The sequence below is a fragment of the Garra rufa genome, chromosome 7, assembly GCF_049309525.1.
Source record: "Garra rufa chromosome 7, GarRuf1.0, whole genome shotgun sequence".
Classification (NCBI taxonomy): Eukaryota; Metazoa; Chordata; class Actinopteri; order Cypriniformes; family Cyprinidae; genus Garra; species Garra rufa.
The window spans coordinates 41,444,578-41,463,982 of NC_133367.1; the positions used below are offsets into that span (position 1 = coordinate 41,444,578).

At 34.1% G+C, this 19,405-nt stretch overlaps 1 protein-coding gene across 1 annotated transcript in view; it reads right to left on the reverse strand.

The window, feature by feature from the left end:
- Window positions 1–543: 543 nt before the first annotated feature.
- LOC141338169 (E3 ubiquitin-protein ligase RNF123-like) overlaps window positions 544–19,405 on the reverse strand; it is a 201,681-nt gene continuing 182,819 nt past the window's right edge. The window contains exons 27-31 of the mRNA XM_073843723.1: window positions 19,145–19,284; window positions 14,802–14,990; window positions 10,179–10,254; window positions 6,756–6,840; window positions 544–577 (exon numbers count right to left, since the gene is read on the reverse strand). Coding sequence (XP_073699824.1) covers window positions 544–577; window positions 6,756–6,840; window positions 10,179–10,254; window positions 14,802–14,990; window positions 19,145–19,284 — 524 coding nt within the window. The remainder of the gene's footprint in view (window positions 578–6,755; window positions 6,841–10,178; window positions 10,255–14,801; window positions 14,991–19,144; window positions 19,285–19,405) is intronic.

Consider the following 19,405-nt stretch of genomic DNA (forward strand, 5'->3'; position numbering starts at 1 on the left):
AGCAAGCCATTCAACTGATTCAGAGGGTTTTTGTTGTTGTTCATTAAAATTACTCATTCATTTGTTACAAATGTTCCCAAACCTAGTTTTCTTGCATAAATCAAACTAAAAGCAAAGTTGCAAGGCCATTAAACGATGCCAATCGTAATGCAATATATCCAAACATATGATATCCCCCAACAAACTGGATTATCAAGGAACTGTCTGGCTTTCAAGTCAGAACAAACCATTAGCGAGATGAGAACAAGAAAAATGAAAACCTACAGGCATGCTGCACACTTCTAAACGCTCGCGGAAAGCGGTGAGGATGGTTGCTTTTCGCCTCAGCTTTTACGTGAGGTGTTGCGGTTTTGTCAAGTGCGTAAAGGTCATCCTCTCAAGACACAATCTCTCGTGTTCACCTGTAAACAGAAGTGACCTGACAAACTTAATGTCGGTGTCCAGTGTGCGTACAGGCTTAGTGCGACCTTATAAAAGGACCTTAAAAGACCTTATAAATCAAGCAGAAGAAGGCTGGTGACATTCAAAGAGAAAGGTCAGGTCTTATCGCAGCATGCGGAGAGAGAAGCTAGGCCATCTTGAGAAGATAAGAGAACACTAAAGCATTCTGGGTAATTGGTGCAGTTGCTGTGGGCAACAGCAAAAAAACTGGAGAAGCAGCTCAGTCGATCCCGAAGATCTGTTAAGATTCGTATTACATAATTCACCAAAATAAAATTTAAAAGGGATATAACTGACAAAATTAAACATAGGAGAAAATGCATAAATATTACATGAAATAATAATCAGTCAATGGTTATTTAATAAATAAATGTGTCAATACAACTATATGAAAGGTGAGAAGTGTAATTATGTGCAATGAAAAAAGGCATTAAACACAAATTTAATGTAAAAAAAGAAATAAATAAATACATTATTGAAACTAAATACGAATTTAAAATGTGTTTCTGTACAATAAATTTAAATATTTGAACAAAGTGCAAAATGTATTTAATGTCAATTTTATCACTTGTCTTTTTGTACATGACAAATGTATATTGTATCATAATGCATGATTTTATATATTCGATTATACCATATTGTATATAAGTAATCAACATGATATCAAATGTGAAACCATTACAAGTAACATGTTATTCTTCATAATTATTATACAATTATACAAGTTTTTTTTTTTTTTTTGTGATGCCATTTATTGAAAGACTACATACAGTGCCCTCCGCTAATATTGGCACCCTTAGTAAATAAGAGCAAAGGTGACTGTGAAAATAATCTGCATTGTTTATCCTTTAGATCTTTCATTTGAAAAATTCACAAAATTCTAACCTTTCAATCTCATTACGAAATAAATGTTTTTCTCTAGTTCACGTTGGCCACAATTATTGGCACCCCTAAAACTTTGTCTAAGTAAAATATCTCTGAAGTATATTCCTATTAATATTTTTTTAAAAATTAGCACACCATGATGGCTAGGAGTATAAAATTGTCCAGTCATGACTTTCTGTTCCACAGGATTGTAAATATGAGGAACACAAAAGCCAAATTCCCTTAATCATCCATGATGGTGCAGAACAACACTGTTGAGCTTCACAAAATAGAAAGTGGCTGTAAGAAAAGAGCTAAAGCATTGAAAATCCCCATTTTCACCATTACGGCAATAAATAAGAAGTTCCAATCAACTAAAGATGTTACAAATCTGCCTAGAAGAGGATGTGTCTCTATATCATCCTAATGCACAATAAGGAGGAGAGTTTGAGTGGTCAAAGACTTTCCAAGGATCACAGCTGGAGAATTGCAGAGAATTGAGTCTTGGGGTCAGAAAGCCTAAAATAAAATGATCAAACAGCCCCTACATTACCACATGTTGTTCCAGAGGGTTTCAAGAAAAAATCCTCCTGGCTCATCCAAAAACAAACTCCAGCATATTCACTTGTCAGACATGATTGGGACGTCAAACAGGACTGGCTTCTATGGTCAGATGAAACTAAAAATGAGGATTTTGGCAGCTAACCCTCCAGATGGTTTTGGTGCAGACAGGGATAAAAAAGTACCCCATGCCCACGGTTAAAAAAAAAATCTTTAATGTTGTGGACCTATTTTTCTGCCGGAGGTCCTGGACATCTTGCTTAGAGACATGGCTTCATGGACTCTGTCAAATACCAGCAGATAAAAAATCAAAACCTGACCGCCTCTGTTGCATCTTCCATTAGGACGATGATCCAAAACAAACACCAAAATCAACACAAAATTGTTTCACTGAGCACAGAATGAAGCTTCTACCATGGCCTTCCCAGAGAAAAAAAAAGCAAAACAAAACCACAAAACATAGAAAAAACACACAAAAAAAACTAAACAAAAAAAACGGAACAATAAGCGAAACCACAAAAACGCTGCCCAAAACAAGACAAGCAAATACAAACAAACAACAGAACAAAAAAACAAAAACAAATTAAAAACACAAACTAAAGACAGAACAAAAAAAGTAAAAAAAAAAAACTGAAAAACAAAACAAACTAAACAAAACAGAACAATGAAGCAATAAACAAACTAAAAATAGAAAAAAATAACAACAAACACAGAAAACCAAACAAAAAACAGAACAGAAGTAAAAAAAACAGAACAGAAACCAAACCACAAAACAAAGCATAAAAAAATGAACTAAAAACAGAACAAAAAAATAGAATATGCAAAAACAAAAAAGCAGCAAAAACAAACAAACTAAACTAAACAGAAGTAATAACAAAACCACAAAACAAAGCAAAAAACAAAACAAACAAAAACACACAACACAGAAAAACAAAAAAAACAGAACAGAACAAAGTATAAGTAGAAAAAAACACAACCACAAAACAAAGCAAAAAAAAAAAAAAACATAACAGAACAGAAAAACAAACAAACAAAAAACCCTGAAAAATAAACAAAACTACAAACAAAAAATAGAACAAATAGAACAGAACAACAGACAAAACCCAAAAACACAGCAAAAACAAAAAAAAAAAAACAAGTGAAAAACAAAACAAAGCAAAAACAAAAAAAAGAACAGAACAGATTAGAACAAAATCAAAACAGAAAAATAAACAAGAAAAAGAACAAAACAAAATCACAGAACATAAAAAGAAAATAGAATAAAACAAAAATAAATGTAATGTTATTAGTAAAAGTGCATTTTATACTGTATTTCAGTAGGTATTGCATTGTATTAAATGCTGTAAGCAATTCAAATTCAACAAATGCCTCATCTTTGCCTCAAGAGCATCATCTTACATGACCAATAAACCCCAATTTATTTAATCTCAAATACATCAAACTACCAAATCAGCTGTGCATTAAGAATAATGAACACAAGCAGCCACAGTCAAACCCTCAACACAATGCAAATGCAACAGAAAATTAGTGGCCTGATGGTACTGCAATTTATAATACAATAGTAAACCACGCTCAAGCTTTTACTGGATGCAGTTTGACATTTACTGTCAGAAACCATTAAAAATTCTGTGTGATTAATCTGAGATTTATCTGTCTACACTGTTGTTATCTCTAAAGCATTGATTTGTTCTGGATTCACACACATTAACCGGATGTTTCTGTGAAGTGTTAAACATCTGCTCGACGCTCGCACTAGTTCACAAGCCTTGGACGAACGAGAGCTGTCTATCAGGGCTTTCCAGGAATCAGATCTCAGAATGATTCATTGTTCATGCATTTCTGAAATCATTTGTGCATCTTGGAAGTTCAAAGCAGGTTTAGCAGTATTCTGGGAATCAGGACTGATCACAGGTTTGGAAAGTTCAAAAGCAATGGCATAAAAGCTTGTCCAGTGCATGTTTCTAGGGATAGCTTCATCAGATTCCAGCAACAAGCTGGAAATATCCTTTAGATATCCTCAGAAGTATCCTTGAAGGCCAGTCATGAACCTTGTTATGCCTGGTAGATTTCATTATTTCATGATGCAGACAAATCAAAAGCTGCATATCAAAAATAGATTTCTGAAAGAGATGTATTTTGAAATGATACACAATCTTTGCTTTTGCTTTTAAAATACAGATAAGAAAATGCTGATTGAGGCCCAGTATTCACTACACTTTTCAATAGCAATGAAAAAAAGCATATTGCATATTACTCATTTTCAGGGAAAAAAATGTGAATTCCTAGCTTTAATTCATACATTTGACTTTATTCCTGATATTTCATGTTTTATTTATTTATTTTTATTTCAGAATTGTTATTCTCTCATCTCAGGCCTAGATTACAAGAGCCATGGACACTTGATTTGTCATCAACAAATATAGGTTCTCATACAAATTCCCCCAATTGTACAAAATAGTTAAATAATTATTTATTAAAATAATTATATAAAATAAACCTGCAGTGCTACACTATTTCAACCCTGTCACAGTAAATATTGCATTAAATTTGTATAAATAACTAAATAAAATCTGTCACTATCCTGCACCGTTGTGTGCCATGAAGTAAATCACATATTATAACAATATTATAAAAATATTGTAAAAAATGGCACTTTTTCCTTATTAGGGTTTATTCCCTAAACAGGCAATTTTTTGTCAACCCTGTTACATTCAAAATGTTTTGGGGTTGAATACTAAACAGCCAAAATGTGCATATACTATATATTTATAAAATAAATAAATAAAATAATAAAAATAATAATAAAATAATATTATATATATATATATATATATATATATATATATATATATATATATATATATAGAGAGAGAGAGAGAGAGAGAGAGAGAGAGAGATAGAGAGAGAGAGAGAGAGAGAGAGAGAGAGAGAGAGAGAGTTTTAATTCATACATTTTACTTTATTACTAATATTTCATTTTTTTTTCAGAATTTTTATTCATACTAAACATACAGTGCTACATTATTTCAACCCTATCACAGTAAATATGACATTTAATTTTAATAAATAACTCACTATCCTGCACTTATATGTGTCATGAAGTAAATCGTATATTATAACTAAATACATTTTTTGGTCAACCCTGTTACATTCAAAATGTTTTAGGGTTTAATACTAACAGCCAAAATTTTAAAATATTATTTATTTAAAAAAAAAAATGCATTTATTTATTTTTAATTAATTAGTTAATTAATTAATTAATTAATTAATTAATTAATTTATTTATTTATTTATTAATTTTGTTTATATTTATTTACTTATTTGTTTTATTTTATTTCTTATTTTTTTATTTTATAAAACAGCATAACAGTTGTCGATATTAAATTTAACAAGGACAGTATGCGAGTAGTGAAATTTTGGTTGCATCTTTATACACATTACTTTTTAAAAGTGTTTTTGTTTTTCCCTCCCAATGTTTTTGAAAGAAGCCTCTTCTACACACCAAGGCTGCATTTATTTAATCAGGAATACAATTAAAAAAAACAAAAATGGTAATAATGTGAAATATTTTTTACAATTTAAAATTACAATTACCATTTTCTATCATAATATATTTAAAAATATAATTTATTTCTGTAATGGCAAAGCTGAATTTTCAGCAACTGTTACTTCAGGCTTTAGCCTTCCAACATTGTTACAAAACCAAACAAATTTAATATAAATTTGATGTATAATATATTTTTATTATTTTTATTTCAATTATTACAACTATTAGCTAGTTTCTATTAGTCTATATTGTAAAATGTAATTTATTCCTGTGATGTAAAGCTAAATTTTCAGCAAAATATCTCCAGTCTTCAGTGTCACATGGTCCTTCAGAAATCATTTTAATATGCTGATTTGCTGCTCAAGAAACACTTTTGATTATTATCAATGTTAAAAACAGTTGAGCTGTTTCATATTTTTGTGAAAACCATGATACATTTTATCTGGATTTTTTTATAAATAGGTTTAAAAGCATGATTGATGTCTTTACTGTCACTTTTGGTCAATTTAATGTGCCCTTGCTGATTAAAATCATTCAAGTAAAAAAAAAAAAAACACTGCCATACACAATTTGGAAATTATTATATATATATATATATATATATATATATATATATATATAATAATTTCCAAATTGTGTATGGCAGTGTACATTTCGATTCTAAATATCTTGAAAAAAATGCTATTTAGCTCAAGACCAATAGAACAGAATTTCCACAGAGCTAATTTTCTAGTAGAAACATTTCAAAAGCCACCAAAAAACTTCTGAGAGCTGGAGCGATAGTGATGAATTGGAGGCCCCGTTTGTCCTTTCTTTGCTCTCTCACAAGTCTCATTTCTTTCAACAGGAGCTCGTTATTAGATTTCACCTCCCCACAGGACAGGTTCTGTCCTGAATCCTGTTGCTGTGACCCTCTTCTCAGCCCACAGACACACAACAGGGACGAGGTGGCTGTCAGACTCCCCTCAGGCAGCAGAGCATGCAATTAAGCGTCGATTGCTCCTGAAGCTCAGAACCAAAGTCACACGGCACTCATGCCAACACACACAAACCTCCGCCGTGTGCCCATTTCCTCAGAACAAATGTGCTCTTTGAAAAGGAAACGCCTCTTGAACCAGAAACACAAGTTATGGAGTCCCGCTGACCGGATCCAGACAGAATCAAATAAAACACAAGCTTGGTTTGTATATAACTACAGCGCAGGGCTGGGCGCCGTCACCGTATATTACCTTAATGCACATTTTCTTAGTCTACATCAGTAATTCAACCCGGCAACACGCATAAATGTGGAAATCCTATTATATAGAGGGGAGAATAATGAAACGCAAAGCCATAAACTCACCCTTGTTTATCGGAGTCGACCAGAATGCGCACCAATATCCCTGTAACAGCCACTAGGATGGGGTAGTGATCAACACTCTCCAGGCCTACAAACAAAATAAAACATGCTTAAACAATACATTATATACTGTACAGTTACTGTGATTGTATATTTATTTCTGTCACATACATACAGTTATATTGCTAAGAAAAACTTGAACAAAATCAATAAGAAAATTCATTCATTTTAATACAGTATATTGTGCACTCAACAGGGTTGAGTAAGCACTAAATATACATCAAAATTAAATAGACAATTAAAAATTCTACATAGGAATGGGTAACATTCTACAAACTTAAATTTTTGCAATTTTTTTTTCAACCCTGTTACCAAACATCTGGACTTCAAACTATAAAACTTGTACAAAATCAATAAGGAAAAACCCTTTATTTTAATACAGTATATTGTGCACTTAACAGGGTTGAGTAAGCATTAAATATACATAAAATGGGTAACAGGGTTGAAAAAATAAAACTAAAACAAAGCATTATTTTAAAAAAACCTAAATGTTTCAACCCTGTTACCAAACTTCTAACAGGTAAAACTTGTACAAAATCAATAAGGAAAATGTATTCATTTTAATACAGTATATTGTGCACTCAACAGGGTTGAGTAAGCATTAAATATACATAAAATGGGTAACATGGTTGAAAAAAATAAAACTAAACCAAACTAAACTGTTAAAACAAAGCACTATTTTAAAAACCTAAATGTTTCAACCCTGTTACCAAACTTCTGGACTTTAAACTTCAAACAGGTAAAACTTGTACAAAATCAATAAGGAAAATGTATTCATTTTAAAGTATATTGTGCACTCAACAGGGTTGAGTAAGCATTAAATATACATCACAAAATTTTTAAGTCTACATTAAAATGGGTAACAAGGTTGAAAAAAGCAGATTTTCTACAAACCTACCTTTTTGCATTTTTTTTCAACCCTGTTACCAAACTTCAAACAGTTAAAACTCGTACAAAATCAATAAGGACAATTCCTTAATTTTAATACAGTATATTGTGCACTCAACAGGGTTGAGTAAGCATTAAATATACATAAAATGGGTAACATGGTTGAAAAAAATAAAACTAAACCAAACTAAACTGTTAAAACAAAGCACTATTTTAAAAACCTAAATGTTTCAACCCTGTTACCAAACTTCTGGACTTTAAACTTCAAACAGGTAAAACTTGTACAAAATCAATAAGGAAAATGTATTCATTTTAAAGTATATTGTGCACTCAACAGGGTTGAGGAAGCATTAAATATACATTTAAAAACAAATATTTAAAAAAGTCTACATTAAAATGGGTAACAAGCTTGAAAAAAGCAGATTTTCTACAAACCTACCTTTTTGCTATTTTTTTCAACCGTTACCAAATTTCAAACAGTTAAAACTCGTACAAAATCAATAAGGACAATTCCTTAATTTTAATACAGTATATTGTGCACTCAATAGGGTTGAGTAAGCATTAAATATACATCAAAGTAAAATAAACCATTTAAATTTACGTAAGAATGGGTATCAGGGTTAAAAAAAAAAAAAAACCTGCATATTTTGCCTAAACTGAATTGTCAAAACAAAGCAGTATATTTCACTGTTACCTAACTTCTGGACTTCAAGTAGGCATTTAATATACATCATAGTAAAATAAACTTTTTAAAAAATATAGCGCTACGTAAGAATGAGTAACAGGGTTGAGAAAACTGCAGATTTTGCCTTAACTAAACTATTAAAAAAAGCACTATTAAGTATTAAATAATACATTAAATATACATCAAAATAAAATAAAAAAAATAATGTAAAAAAATGCTACGCAAGAATGGGTAACAGAGCTGCAGATTTGCCTAAATTGAACTGTCAAAACAAAGCACTATTTTACAAACCTAAATGTTTGCCATTTTTGTCAACCCTGTTACCAAACTTCTGGACTTCTACCTTCAGGTAGACAGGTAAAACTTGTACAAAATCATTAAGGAAAATGCATTTATTTTAAAATAGTATATTGTGCACTTAACAGGGTTGAGTAAGCATTAAATATACATAAACATCATAATATATAAAAAGGCTATGTAAGAATGGTTAACAGAGTTGAAAAAATGCAGATTTTCTTAAATTGAACTGATTAAATATTAAATATACATCAAAATAAATTAAACAGTATTAAATCTAATTTTGAATTGGGGGTAACAGGGTTGCAAAAACAGCAGATTCTGCCTGTTTTACATACCAAAATAACTTTATGTCTTTTTATATTTTAAATATTACATTACAATATCAAAGAAATCCAGATACACATTCGTACGTAGCATTTATTTGTTTATATTATTTTGATGTATATTTAATGCTTTACTCAACCTATATATGTAAAAACTGTTTTTGGTGGGAATAAGTAAGTAAGAAAATTAAGGGTCTGCATGACATCAGTTTGACGTCAATTGTCAAGACAATTACTCTCCAAAAAAGCATATTTAAAGTAATTTCATATTTAGATAATTGTCTTTCTGCAAAGCAATTTTCTGAAGCACAGGTCAGTGCAAGCAGCAATCTTGCTGGAAAGAGACAGAGTTTGCCTAATGCAGTTTCGTTTGACTTTTTTTCAAGGACACCTTAATGCTTTCATACCAAATTTTCTCTGAATTTTCTGATGGTCCATCAAAAAAAAAAAAAAAAAAAGAATAGGGCAGGAGAACTCATCAAGTGCTGAATAAACTAAATCTACTAAAGCCACTAAACAGCACTTGAGTGGAATTGAAGGTCACAGAATCCGAGACCATAGAGACCTGGGTCACAATATGCCATCTAATAACAAGTTTAAAATGCATTGAAAGCCAGGCTTTTCTATGTGCCCCTCTAGGGGTGAAGTTCAGGCTAACAACATGACCCAATCTCGTTTATTATAAATCTGCAATGTCAAGGCTAAAAATTGGTCTGATGACAGTCTCAGTATCCTCCTGAATTGGATTATATTTTCATACTAACTCGCAATGTAATCTTTTGACCTATTCTCATATCATTCCCTGAGTGTACAGGCTGACTTTCCAAACTTCCGAAAGGGTTTCAGAGGTGATGTCAAGAACGTCAGAAAATGCATATCAAATTACTTCTTATTTGTTCTGGGACTTGAAACAAGGTGCTATAAAAGGAACATTTGAAAAGTCGAATGTTAGGTTACAACAAACCGTATTTCAGCTCACGGGGGATGCGATCAAGGACAAACCAAAATACCTGAGAGGTTTAAATTCAGCTCCGCACAGCACACTAAGCGTTTCAGAAATTCGAGTGCATCCTCAAGTGCGTAAAATAAAGCATGCAGTTCATGTTCAATGCATCTATTTGCATTAATTTGAGATTATTTTTGCATAAGAAGGAAATTGGTTAGAATTACCTGGGAGGCGCAAGTTGACCACCCTGTCAAAGAGGTTTCTTTCTGCCGTGACTCGATTTAACACCTGGTTCAGGAGCTGTAGAAAGAAAATAAAATACAAATATTGTCAAACATAACCTTGGTATTAAAAAACAAACAAACATATAAACCAGAGATGAAAAAGTACTCCTAATTAAAGTTGCCCACCCCCCCAAACCTAAAGAATAACAAAGAAATAAAACAAAAAATCTAATACTACATCACAAACAAAACAAAAAATACACAAAACAGGAAAGCAAAGCAAAACAAAACTAAGACATAAAAGATAAACATAGCATTATATTACAAACAAAACAAAAATACAAAACAAAAATAAATCAAAAACATAACACTTTATTACAAACAAACAAAACAAAAACAACATTAAACAAAAACAAAACACAAAGCAAAACAAAAACAACATAAAACAACACTATATTATAAACAAAAAAAATACAAAACAAAGAAAATAAACGCAAAAACAATAACAGAAAGGAAAAACATAACATTATATTACAAGCATAACAAAAAACACAAAAAACATCAAAGCAAAAACAACATAAAACAAAAACTTAACACTGTATTACAAACAAAAACTAACAACACAAAACAAAATAAATGAAAAACAACACTTTATTACAAACAAACAAAAAACAAAGAAAAAAGGCAAAAACAAAACAAAACTATATTAAAAATAAAACAAAACACAAAATAAATACATTTGATGCATTTTATTACAAATAAACAAAACAAAAATGCAAAACAAAACACAAACATTATATTATATTATATTATATTATTAAATAGTTTTTTTTTTTTCCGCAGAACACAAAAAAAGATATTAAATTAAAATTAAAATTGTTATTTTGTGTTCTACAGAAAAAAAATGCATATAGGTAAGACATGAGGCTAAGTAAACGAAAAATCGCGGAAATCTCTTTTTTTGGCTGAACTATCCTTTTAACATGAACAGATGTCACCTGCTCCAGTCTGAAAGAGTTTCAGTGAGCAAATCAAACACATCTGGTCAAAAATCAAAGTGACCAGACTGCAATAATCATTCCCTTTGCTCCTTTAGCACGCCACTTGGACTCAGCATCATGCGCCTGAGAATTTAAATCAGAGCTAGCAAGCTGTCAGGTGCCAATTACTGACGTTTACTACAGCGCATCGCATGTAATTGTATTCAAAAATAGGATAAATCCTTCAGGGACAAGAAAAAATGTAAATGGATAAGTATGCTTGAGATGGGGGTTCTGCTCCTCAAGGACGTGTGGATGCCTGCTGTGCTCACAGGTGTTTTTCAGTTAAAGCCTGATTACAAGCCGCAGGTGAATGGACGCTCCGCTGGGAATAGAGCCCACGTAAGCACTGTGAGAAAAACCCACCAGAAAACACATTTTCAAAGCCTTCTCTTCCATAATTGAGGCCTTGAAAACATGCAGTAGCCTGTTTGCTCCTCATTTGCATGGCACTTCCATGAATAGAGTGCAAAATAGCATCTGAATATTAAAAAGGAGGTACGTAACCTATAATTAGTAAAATGTTAAAAGATAATTAACCTCAGGACGTGATGATGATTAATACAAGTAAAAACATATTATATGTGTTCTTCTTTTATACGGTTAGCTTTTTTCAACCCTGTTACTAACTTTGGACATTAGTCTATAGTTACAAACCCTGATTTTTGTGTTTTCATTGTTTCTGAGCAGTAACCATTAAATATACATAAATAAAATAATAAACAATCAATAAAAATAAAGCTAAATAAGAATGGGTAACAGGGTTGAAAAAACTGCAGATTGTGCCTTAAGGTGAACTGTCAAAACAAAAAACTACTTTAAAACACCTGTATGACTTGTCTTTTTAACATTTATATGACGTTTGCCATTTTTCAACCCTGTTACCAACTTTTGGACGTTAATAAATAGTTTAAAATCCTGGTTTTGTGATTTCATTATTTCTGAGCAGTAAGCATTAAATATATATAAAAATAAAATAAACTTAATTTAATAATTAAATTAATAAAAAATTACTACATAAGCATGGGTAACAGGATTGAAAAAACTGCAGATTGTGCCTAAAGTGAACTGTCAAAACAAAACACTATTTTACAAACCTATATGACTTGTCTTTTTTACATTTATTTATGTTTGCATTTTTTCAACACTGTTACCAACTTTTGAACATTAATAAATAGTTTAAAACCCTGATTTTTGTGATTTATTTTTCAGTAAGCACTAAATATACATCAAAATAAAATAAACATATATATATAATAACATCCGCATAATAAATAAACAAAAAACTATGTAAGAACAGGTAACAGGGTAGAAAAAAAAAATATTTGCCTACACTGAACTGTCAAAACAAAACACTATTTTAAAAAATACATATCACCATCTTTTTCATATGATGTTTGCAATTTTTTCAACACTGTTACCAAACTTTTGGACATAAATAAATAAAGATTAAAACACTGTTTTTGTGTGTGTGTGTGTGTGTGTGTGTGTGTGTGTGTGTGTGTGTGTGTGTGTGTGTGTGTGTGTGTGTGTGTGTGTGATTTCATGATTTCTGAACAGTAAGCATTAAATATACATCAAAATAAAATAAACGCATATTAAATAAAAAAGGATACATAAGAATGGGTAAGAGGTTGAAAAAACTGCAATGTTGCCTAAATTAAACTTTCAACAAAAAAAAAAAAAAACCTATATGACTTTAATATGGTGTTTGTAATTTTTTCAACCCTGTTACCAACTTTTGGACATAAGTAAATACAGTTTTAAACCCTGATTTTTTTGTGATTTTATCATTTCTGAACAGTAAGCATTAAATATACATCTACATAAAATCTAAATACACATCAAAATAAAATAAATATTAAATCAAATAAAAAGGCTACATGAGGATAGGTGGATCGAAAAACTGCAAATTGCCTAAATTAAACTGTCAAAACAAAACAATACTTTACAAAACCTAAATGATTTGTTTTTCCAACACTGTTACCAAACTTTTGGGCATGAATAAATACAGATTAAAACACTGTTTGTTTGTTTGTTTTTTTGCGTGTGATTTCATAATTTCTGAACAGTAAGCAATAAATATACATAAAAATAAAATAAACAAATATTTATAAATTAAAAAAAGAACTACATAAGAATGGGTACCAGGGTTGAAAAAACTGCAGATTATACCTAAACTGAACTGTGAAAACAAAACACTATCACTTGTCTTTTTTTTACATTTATATGATATTTGCATTGATGTTTTTTTCAATGCTGTTACCACACATTTGGACACAAGTAAATACAAATTACAACACAGATTTTTGTGATTTCATCATTTCTGAACAGTACGCATTAAATATACATCAATATAAAATAAACAAATACTAAATCAAATTTAAGAAAAAAGCTACATAAGAATAGGTAACAGGGTTGAAAAAACTGCAGATTTAGCCTAAATTGAACTGTCAAACAAAACACTATTTTACAAACTAGCTTTGTTTAGCTAGCTAGCTAATTTTGCACCCAACATTAGATTATTATTGATAAATGTATAGTTATTAATAAACTTATATTTCCTATTAATTAAAGATAATTTATTTTGAATATACATTTTAAAATAACTTAAATAGTTGAGCAAATGCAGTAACATTAAGAAAACAGAATAAGATTATTTACTCTTTTTTCAGTCAGTGCCATAGAACGATTCACCACATATATTATCCATAAACAAACACCCATTAAAAAAATGCCCATGAAGTTGAAAAGCATCGAATAGCTTTCATCCTCTTCCTAATAATGACTGCCCTCCCCTCCATCACCCTTGTAATATCTTTTATGGTTTGACAAAATGACTTCATTTATGGATCAATAAACCCTGACCATTAGCTTCAATCCAATACAGATTCTTTGCACTGCTGAGCTGTAATAATTTATGCTTTAAATTGGCTATATTCAACAATTTAATCACATTTTGGGGGGATTCACACAGAACAAATTGCGTCCATCGATAGTCTTGTTTTTCACACAATGTCTGCTTTTGAAGTACCCAATTTACTAAAAGAATAAATGCAAATCAGGTATGATGCAAAAATTGTCAAAAACAAAAAAACAACAACTGTAGCTCAGTAGTAATTAAACAAACAAAAATTTATTTAAATTAAAATGAAACATAATAAAATAATGCAGAACTGTAGAGTAAGTTTCTGACATCTTTGTCTGCACAGAAAGTACACTAGTCTAGTTAGATGTCTATGTACTACACTGACCTCGTATTTCAAAAAATGAAATTAGTTTTGTTGCTATGACCCTCTTTTGATGCAGGTTCATAAATTTTCTTAGTGTTGTTAATAATTTATGTTTTGAAAAAGTCATTGCACTGCAAGAGTCTGAGAAAGTAAACAGAAATGTTTAATAGCAAATTGCTTCAAACAGGATCATTAACTCAGAGTACTGCATGAAACTGCTTTAGAGAAATGTTAATGGTGAGCATAAAATAAATTTCATTTTATTCACTTTGCACTTGCAAGTTTTAAATGTTGCTTTACACTTTAGAAAAGCATTTACAGATCACATCTTTGCTGTCTATCATGCTTACCTGAGCCAATCGGCGTAGCAGCAGCTCAGCGGAGGGGCGTGTCCAGTCCAAAAATATTTCCGGCACTAGAGTAATGGTCATCTCCAAGACTCGTAACAGACTGACAGAGAGGTCAAAACAGGTTGCGCACACCTTTAACTGCCGTGTGTCCACGAAATTCCTCTCCGGCCGCTCTGCTGCCTGTTGGATCTGACAGGAAATAAAATAAGACATGAAGAGCCACAATAAGGAGGCACAGGGAGGTCAAAAGAGATGTTATGAGACTGCAGATAGGGGACTGTATATCTTGTTGTATGGAATGAGATAAAATGAGACCTAATGACAGTCAGCTTATTAAAGTTCATATTAGAGTAACAGCAATACATTGAGGATAAGGCTGTAGGCCCAGGATACCTCCAGCAACCAGCCTGCAACCACATCACTGCAAATATTGATGGAAATATATGTTGAACTAATTGCGACACAGTTGGGGTGGAGGTTTATATAAATGTATCTTCTGAGAGAAACTGACTGTCCAGAAAAAAATAAGTGGTATTTTCTCTTCATCTTTCCTCTGTCTTCATCTTTTCCACTTTAGTATATGCATACTAAAGTGGTGTTTATAAGTGCAGTGCTGCTTTGTTTACACCGGTAACCAAGAAAGTGCTATACTGCTGTTCTTCCATAAACACCATGCTGTCAAAGAGCAAATCTGTGTTCTCATGCAGCCCATCTGCTGTTTCATTCAGGTATGCTTTATGTAGTACAGTTTCACACAGCTGAAGTCAGACCTTTCTTTTTTTGCTTCAAATTTTTAAAATCAAATTTAAATCAAAAACTGCTCATGTGGCATATGTAGCATCTTTAGATTGCGATTAAAATGCAGTGATTGCCACTAATTTTAAATGGAAAGAGCACAGGCAAAGTCTTAGTTTACTTATACGAAGACAGTTATTTTATTTGTATTATGGTTCAGCATTTCAATTTAGTTGAGTTGAGTGAATAGTTACATTCTTATTGCTACCACACAGCAACACCACGGCAACCCCCCTGCAACAACACAGCAACACCCCAGCAACCACATACCAACACCCCAAGACTTACCACCCTGCCACCAAATAGCAACAACCCAAGAACCCCCTGCAGCCAAGTAGCAACACTCCAGCAACTAGGGCTGCTTGATAAATTGCATAGCAGCACCCCAGGAAACCCCCTGCAACTGAATAGCAACAACCCAAGAAGCACCCTGCAACCACACAGCAACACCCCAGCAACCACTGTGAAAACTCCCTGAAATTACTCTCCAAACACACACCAGCCACATAGCAACACCCCAGCAACCACCCTGCATCCACGCAGTAACCCCTATCAACCACCCCAGCAACCACTGTGAAAACTCCAGCCACATAGCAACACCCCAGCAACACCCCTCAATCACATAGCAACACCCCAGCAACTACTGTGAAAACTTGTTAAAGTGCTTGTTAGAGTGCTCGAAGCACTCTAAATCACCCTCCAAACACACTCCAGCCACATAGCAACACCCCAACAAACGCCCAGCAGCCACATAACAACACCACACCAACCCCCCTGCAACCACACAGTAACCCCCATCAACTACCCTGTAACCACATAGCAACACCCCAGCAATCACCATGAAAACAACCAGTGATCCCTCAACAATCTCCCTGCTACCACATAGCAACACCCCAAGAACCACCCTGCAACCATATAACAACATCCCAGCAACCCCCTGCATCCACACAGTAACCCCCTATCAACCACCCCAGCAACCATTGTGAAAACTCCCTGAAATCACTCTCCAAACACACTCCAGCCACATAGCAAAACCCCAGCAAACACCCTGCAGCCACATAGCAATGCCCCAGCAACACCCTTCAACCACATAGCAACACCCCTGCAACCACTATGAAAACTTGTTAAAGTGCTTGTTAGAGCACTCTAACACTATAGCACTCTAAATCACCCTCCAAACACAGTCCAGCCACATAGCAACAGCCCAACAAGCACCCTGTAACCACATAGCAACACCCCAGCAATCACAGTGAAAACACCCAATGACCCCCCAGCAACCTCCCTGCTACCACATAGCAGCACCCCAAACACCAAATAGCAACACCCCAAGAACCACTCCTCAACCACATAGCAACATCCCAGCAACCCCCTGCATCCACACAGCAACCCCCATCAACCACTGTGAAAACTCCCTAAATTCACCCTCCAACCACACTCCAGACACATAGCAACAGCCCAACAAGCACCCTGCAGCCACATAACACCAAAGCAATCCCCCTGCAACCACACAGTAACCCCCCATCAACTACCCTGTAACCACATAGCAACACCCCAGCAATCACAGTGAAAACACCCAGTGACCCCCCAGCAACCTCCCTGCTACCACATAGCAACACCCCAAAAACCAAATAGCAACACCCCAAGAACCACCCTGCAACCACATAGCAACACCCTGCAGCCACATAACAACACCCCAGCAATCCCCCTGCAACCACACAGTAACCCCCCATCAACTACCCTGTAACCACATAGCAACACCCCAGCAATCACAGTGAAAACACCCAGTGACCCCCCAGCAACCTCCCTGCTACCACATAGCAACACCCCAAAAACCAAATAGCAACACCCCAAGAACCACCCTGCAACCACATAGCAACACCCTGCAGACACATAACAACACCCCAGCAATCCCCCTGCAACCACACAGTAACCCCCCATCAACTACCCTGTAACCACATAGCAACACCCCAGCAATCACAGTGAAAACACCCAATGACCCCCCAGCAACCTCCCTGCTACCACATAGCAGCACCCCAAAAACCAAATAGCAACACCCCAAGAACCACTCTGCAACCACATAGCAACATCCCAGCAACCTCCTGCATCCACACAGTAACCCCCATCAACCACCCCAGCAACCACTGTGAAAACTCCCTAAATTCACCCTCCAACCACACTCCAGACACATAGCAACACCCCAGCAAACACCCTGCAACCACACAGCAAAACCTTAATAATGATTACTCAGAATGACTTAGCAGTTGCATAGCAAGGCCTTGCAAACCACTCTCAAGCACCTAGTGCTTTGTTGGTGGGTTTTTCATAAGCACCCCCAACATTGTACTATTCATAAAACTGTTATATTTAGTGCACTTAGAGTCTTTTGTATTTAGTGCACTTGTATTTAGAGTCTTGATGCTTAGACATTCTCATCAGAGTCTTTTCTACATCTACCCTTCATTTCAATTTAGCGCTCACTGAAACTCAGTCCGTAAACACATCACACACTCCCCTGGAGACCACTGCCTCCTAATTCGTGGATCATCGCAGATGAAAGGCACTGCTAAGAGCCAGCCAACCTCCAGGTAAAGTAGCATACGAATCAAAGTGCAATCTGCAATAAGCAGAATTTCAACTCTACAGCTCTCCTGAAAGACATTGATTTAAGAGTAGAGGAGAAAGGCTGGTGAGAAAGTGCTTTTACGTCCGAGGTTTAATTCCCCGCCATTATAGATCAGGGAGGTTTTGCTTTCTTCTGTATCTCCCCCTGAGACTCCAAAGCCTGCGTTTAATAATGACCCTACCACGGGAGGGGCTGGCACGCTACTCTTCCCAAAAGGTTGTTTCCATGGTGTCCTAATTATGAAATTACTGTGCAGCTGAATGAATTTGTTAACGAGAGGGAATTGAGCGCAAGGTAAACTACATTTGCATTTTCTGAAGGAAATACCAGTGTTTGCAAGGCAGCAAAAGAATAGTGTTTAGGTCAACACTCTAGAAACACCTTGTGCCTAACAACACTCTATCAAACTAGTGGTGCTGATGATTGCAAGGGCAAGCTCCACTTCTATTTTCTTGAAAATGTGTAGAAGTCTTGTTATTAGGCACTTCTTATCAACACAATCAAACACATCTAATGAATATTTCAAAGACTAAGTAACTTGAACTACGCAAAGATTCATTTTATACTGAAAATCCAAGATGATGGTAATTCAGTTCAAATATCAAGTGGCAATCATGATTACATTGTCATCGTGAATAATTTACAGGCTCTGATTGAGTTAGTGGAAAGCTACAGAATTACAGGGCTAATCAGTGGGGTGAAAAAAAAAAACAATCTCCCATGGATTTAAACAAGTAGAGTTTCATTTAACTTTTGGTTAAAGATTTTTTTTTTTACTTTAGCTCTGTGGTGTGTTCTCAAAACATTGATTGCTCTGTTTGTTTCAGTGTGTTGACACTTCAACTTCTGCCTGAGTTTCCTGTTGGTCTGACACATTACTGACACATTAGAAGCTCTGTGGAGGGGAGGCAAAAAAGTTTCTTACCTCCTGTATCATGCCGATGAATTCAGAGAAGGCCCAGTTGAGCTGGTTTAAGACACTATTGAGGAACATGGCAGCCATGTCTTTATCTTGACTAAGGAGTTCAGCCATGTGTCTCTGCAGCAGAAGTGATGGACAGGGTTCTGTAGCCAATCAGAGAAAAGCACATTTATTTAGAACATCTACAATATATATACAGTAGTCAACATTCGAAATGGATCAAAGAAGTTCTTCAAAAGTTGTCCTAAGATAAGAACGGTTATT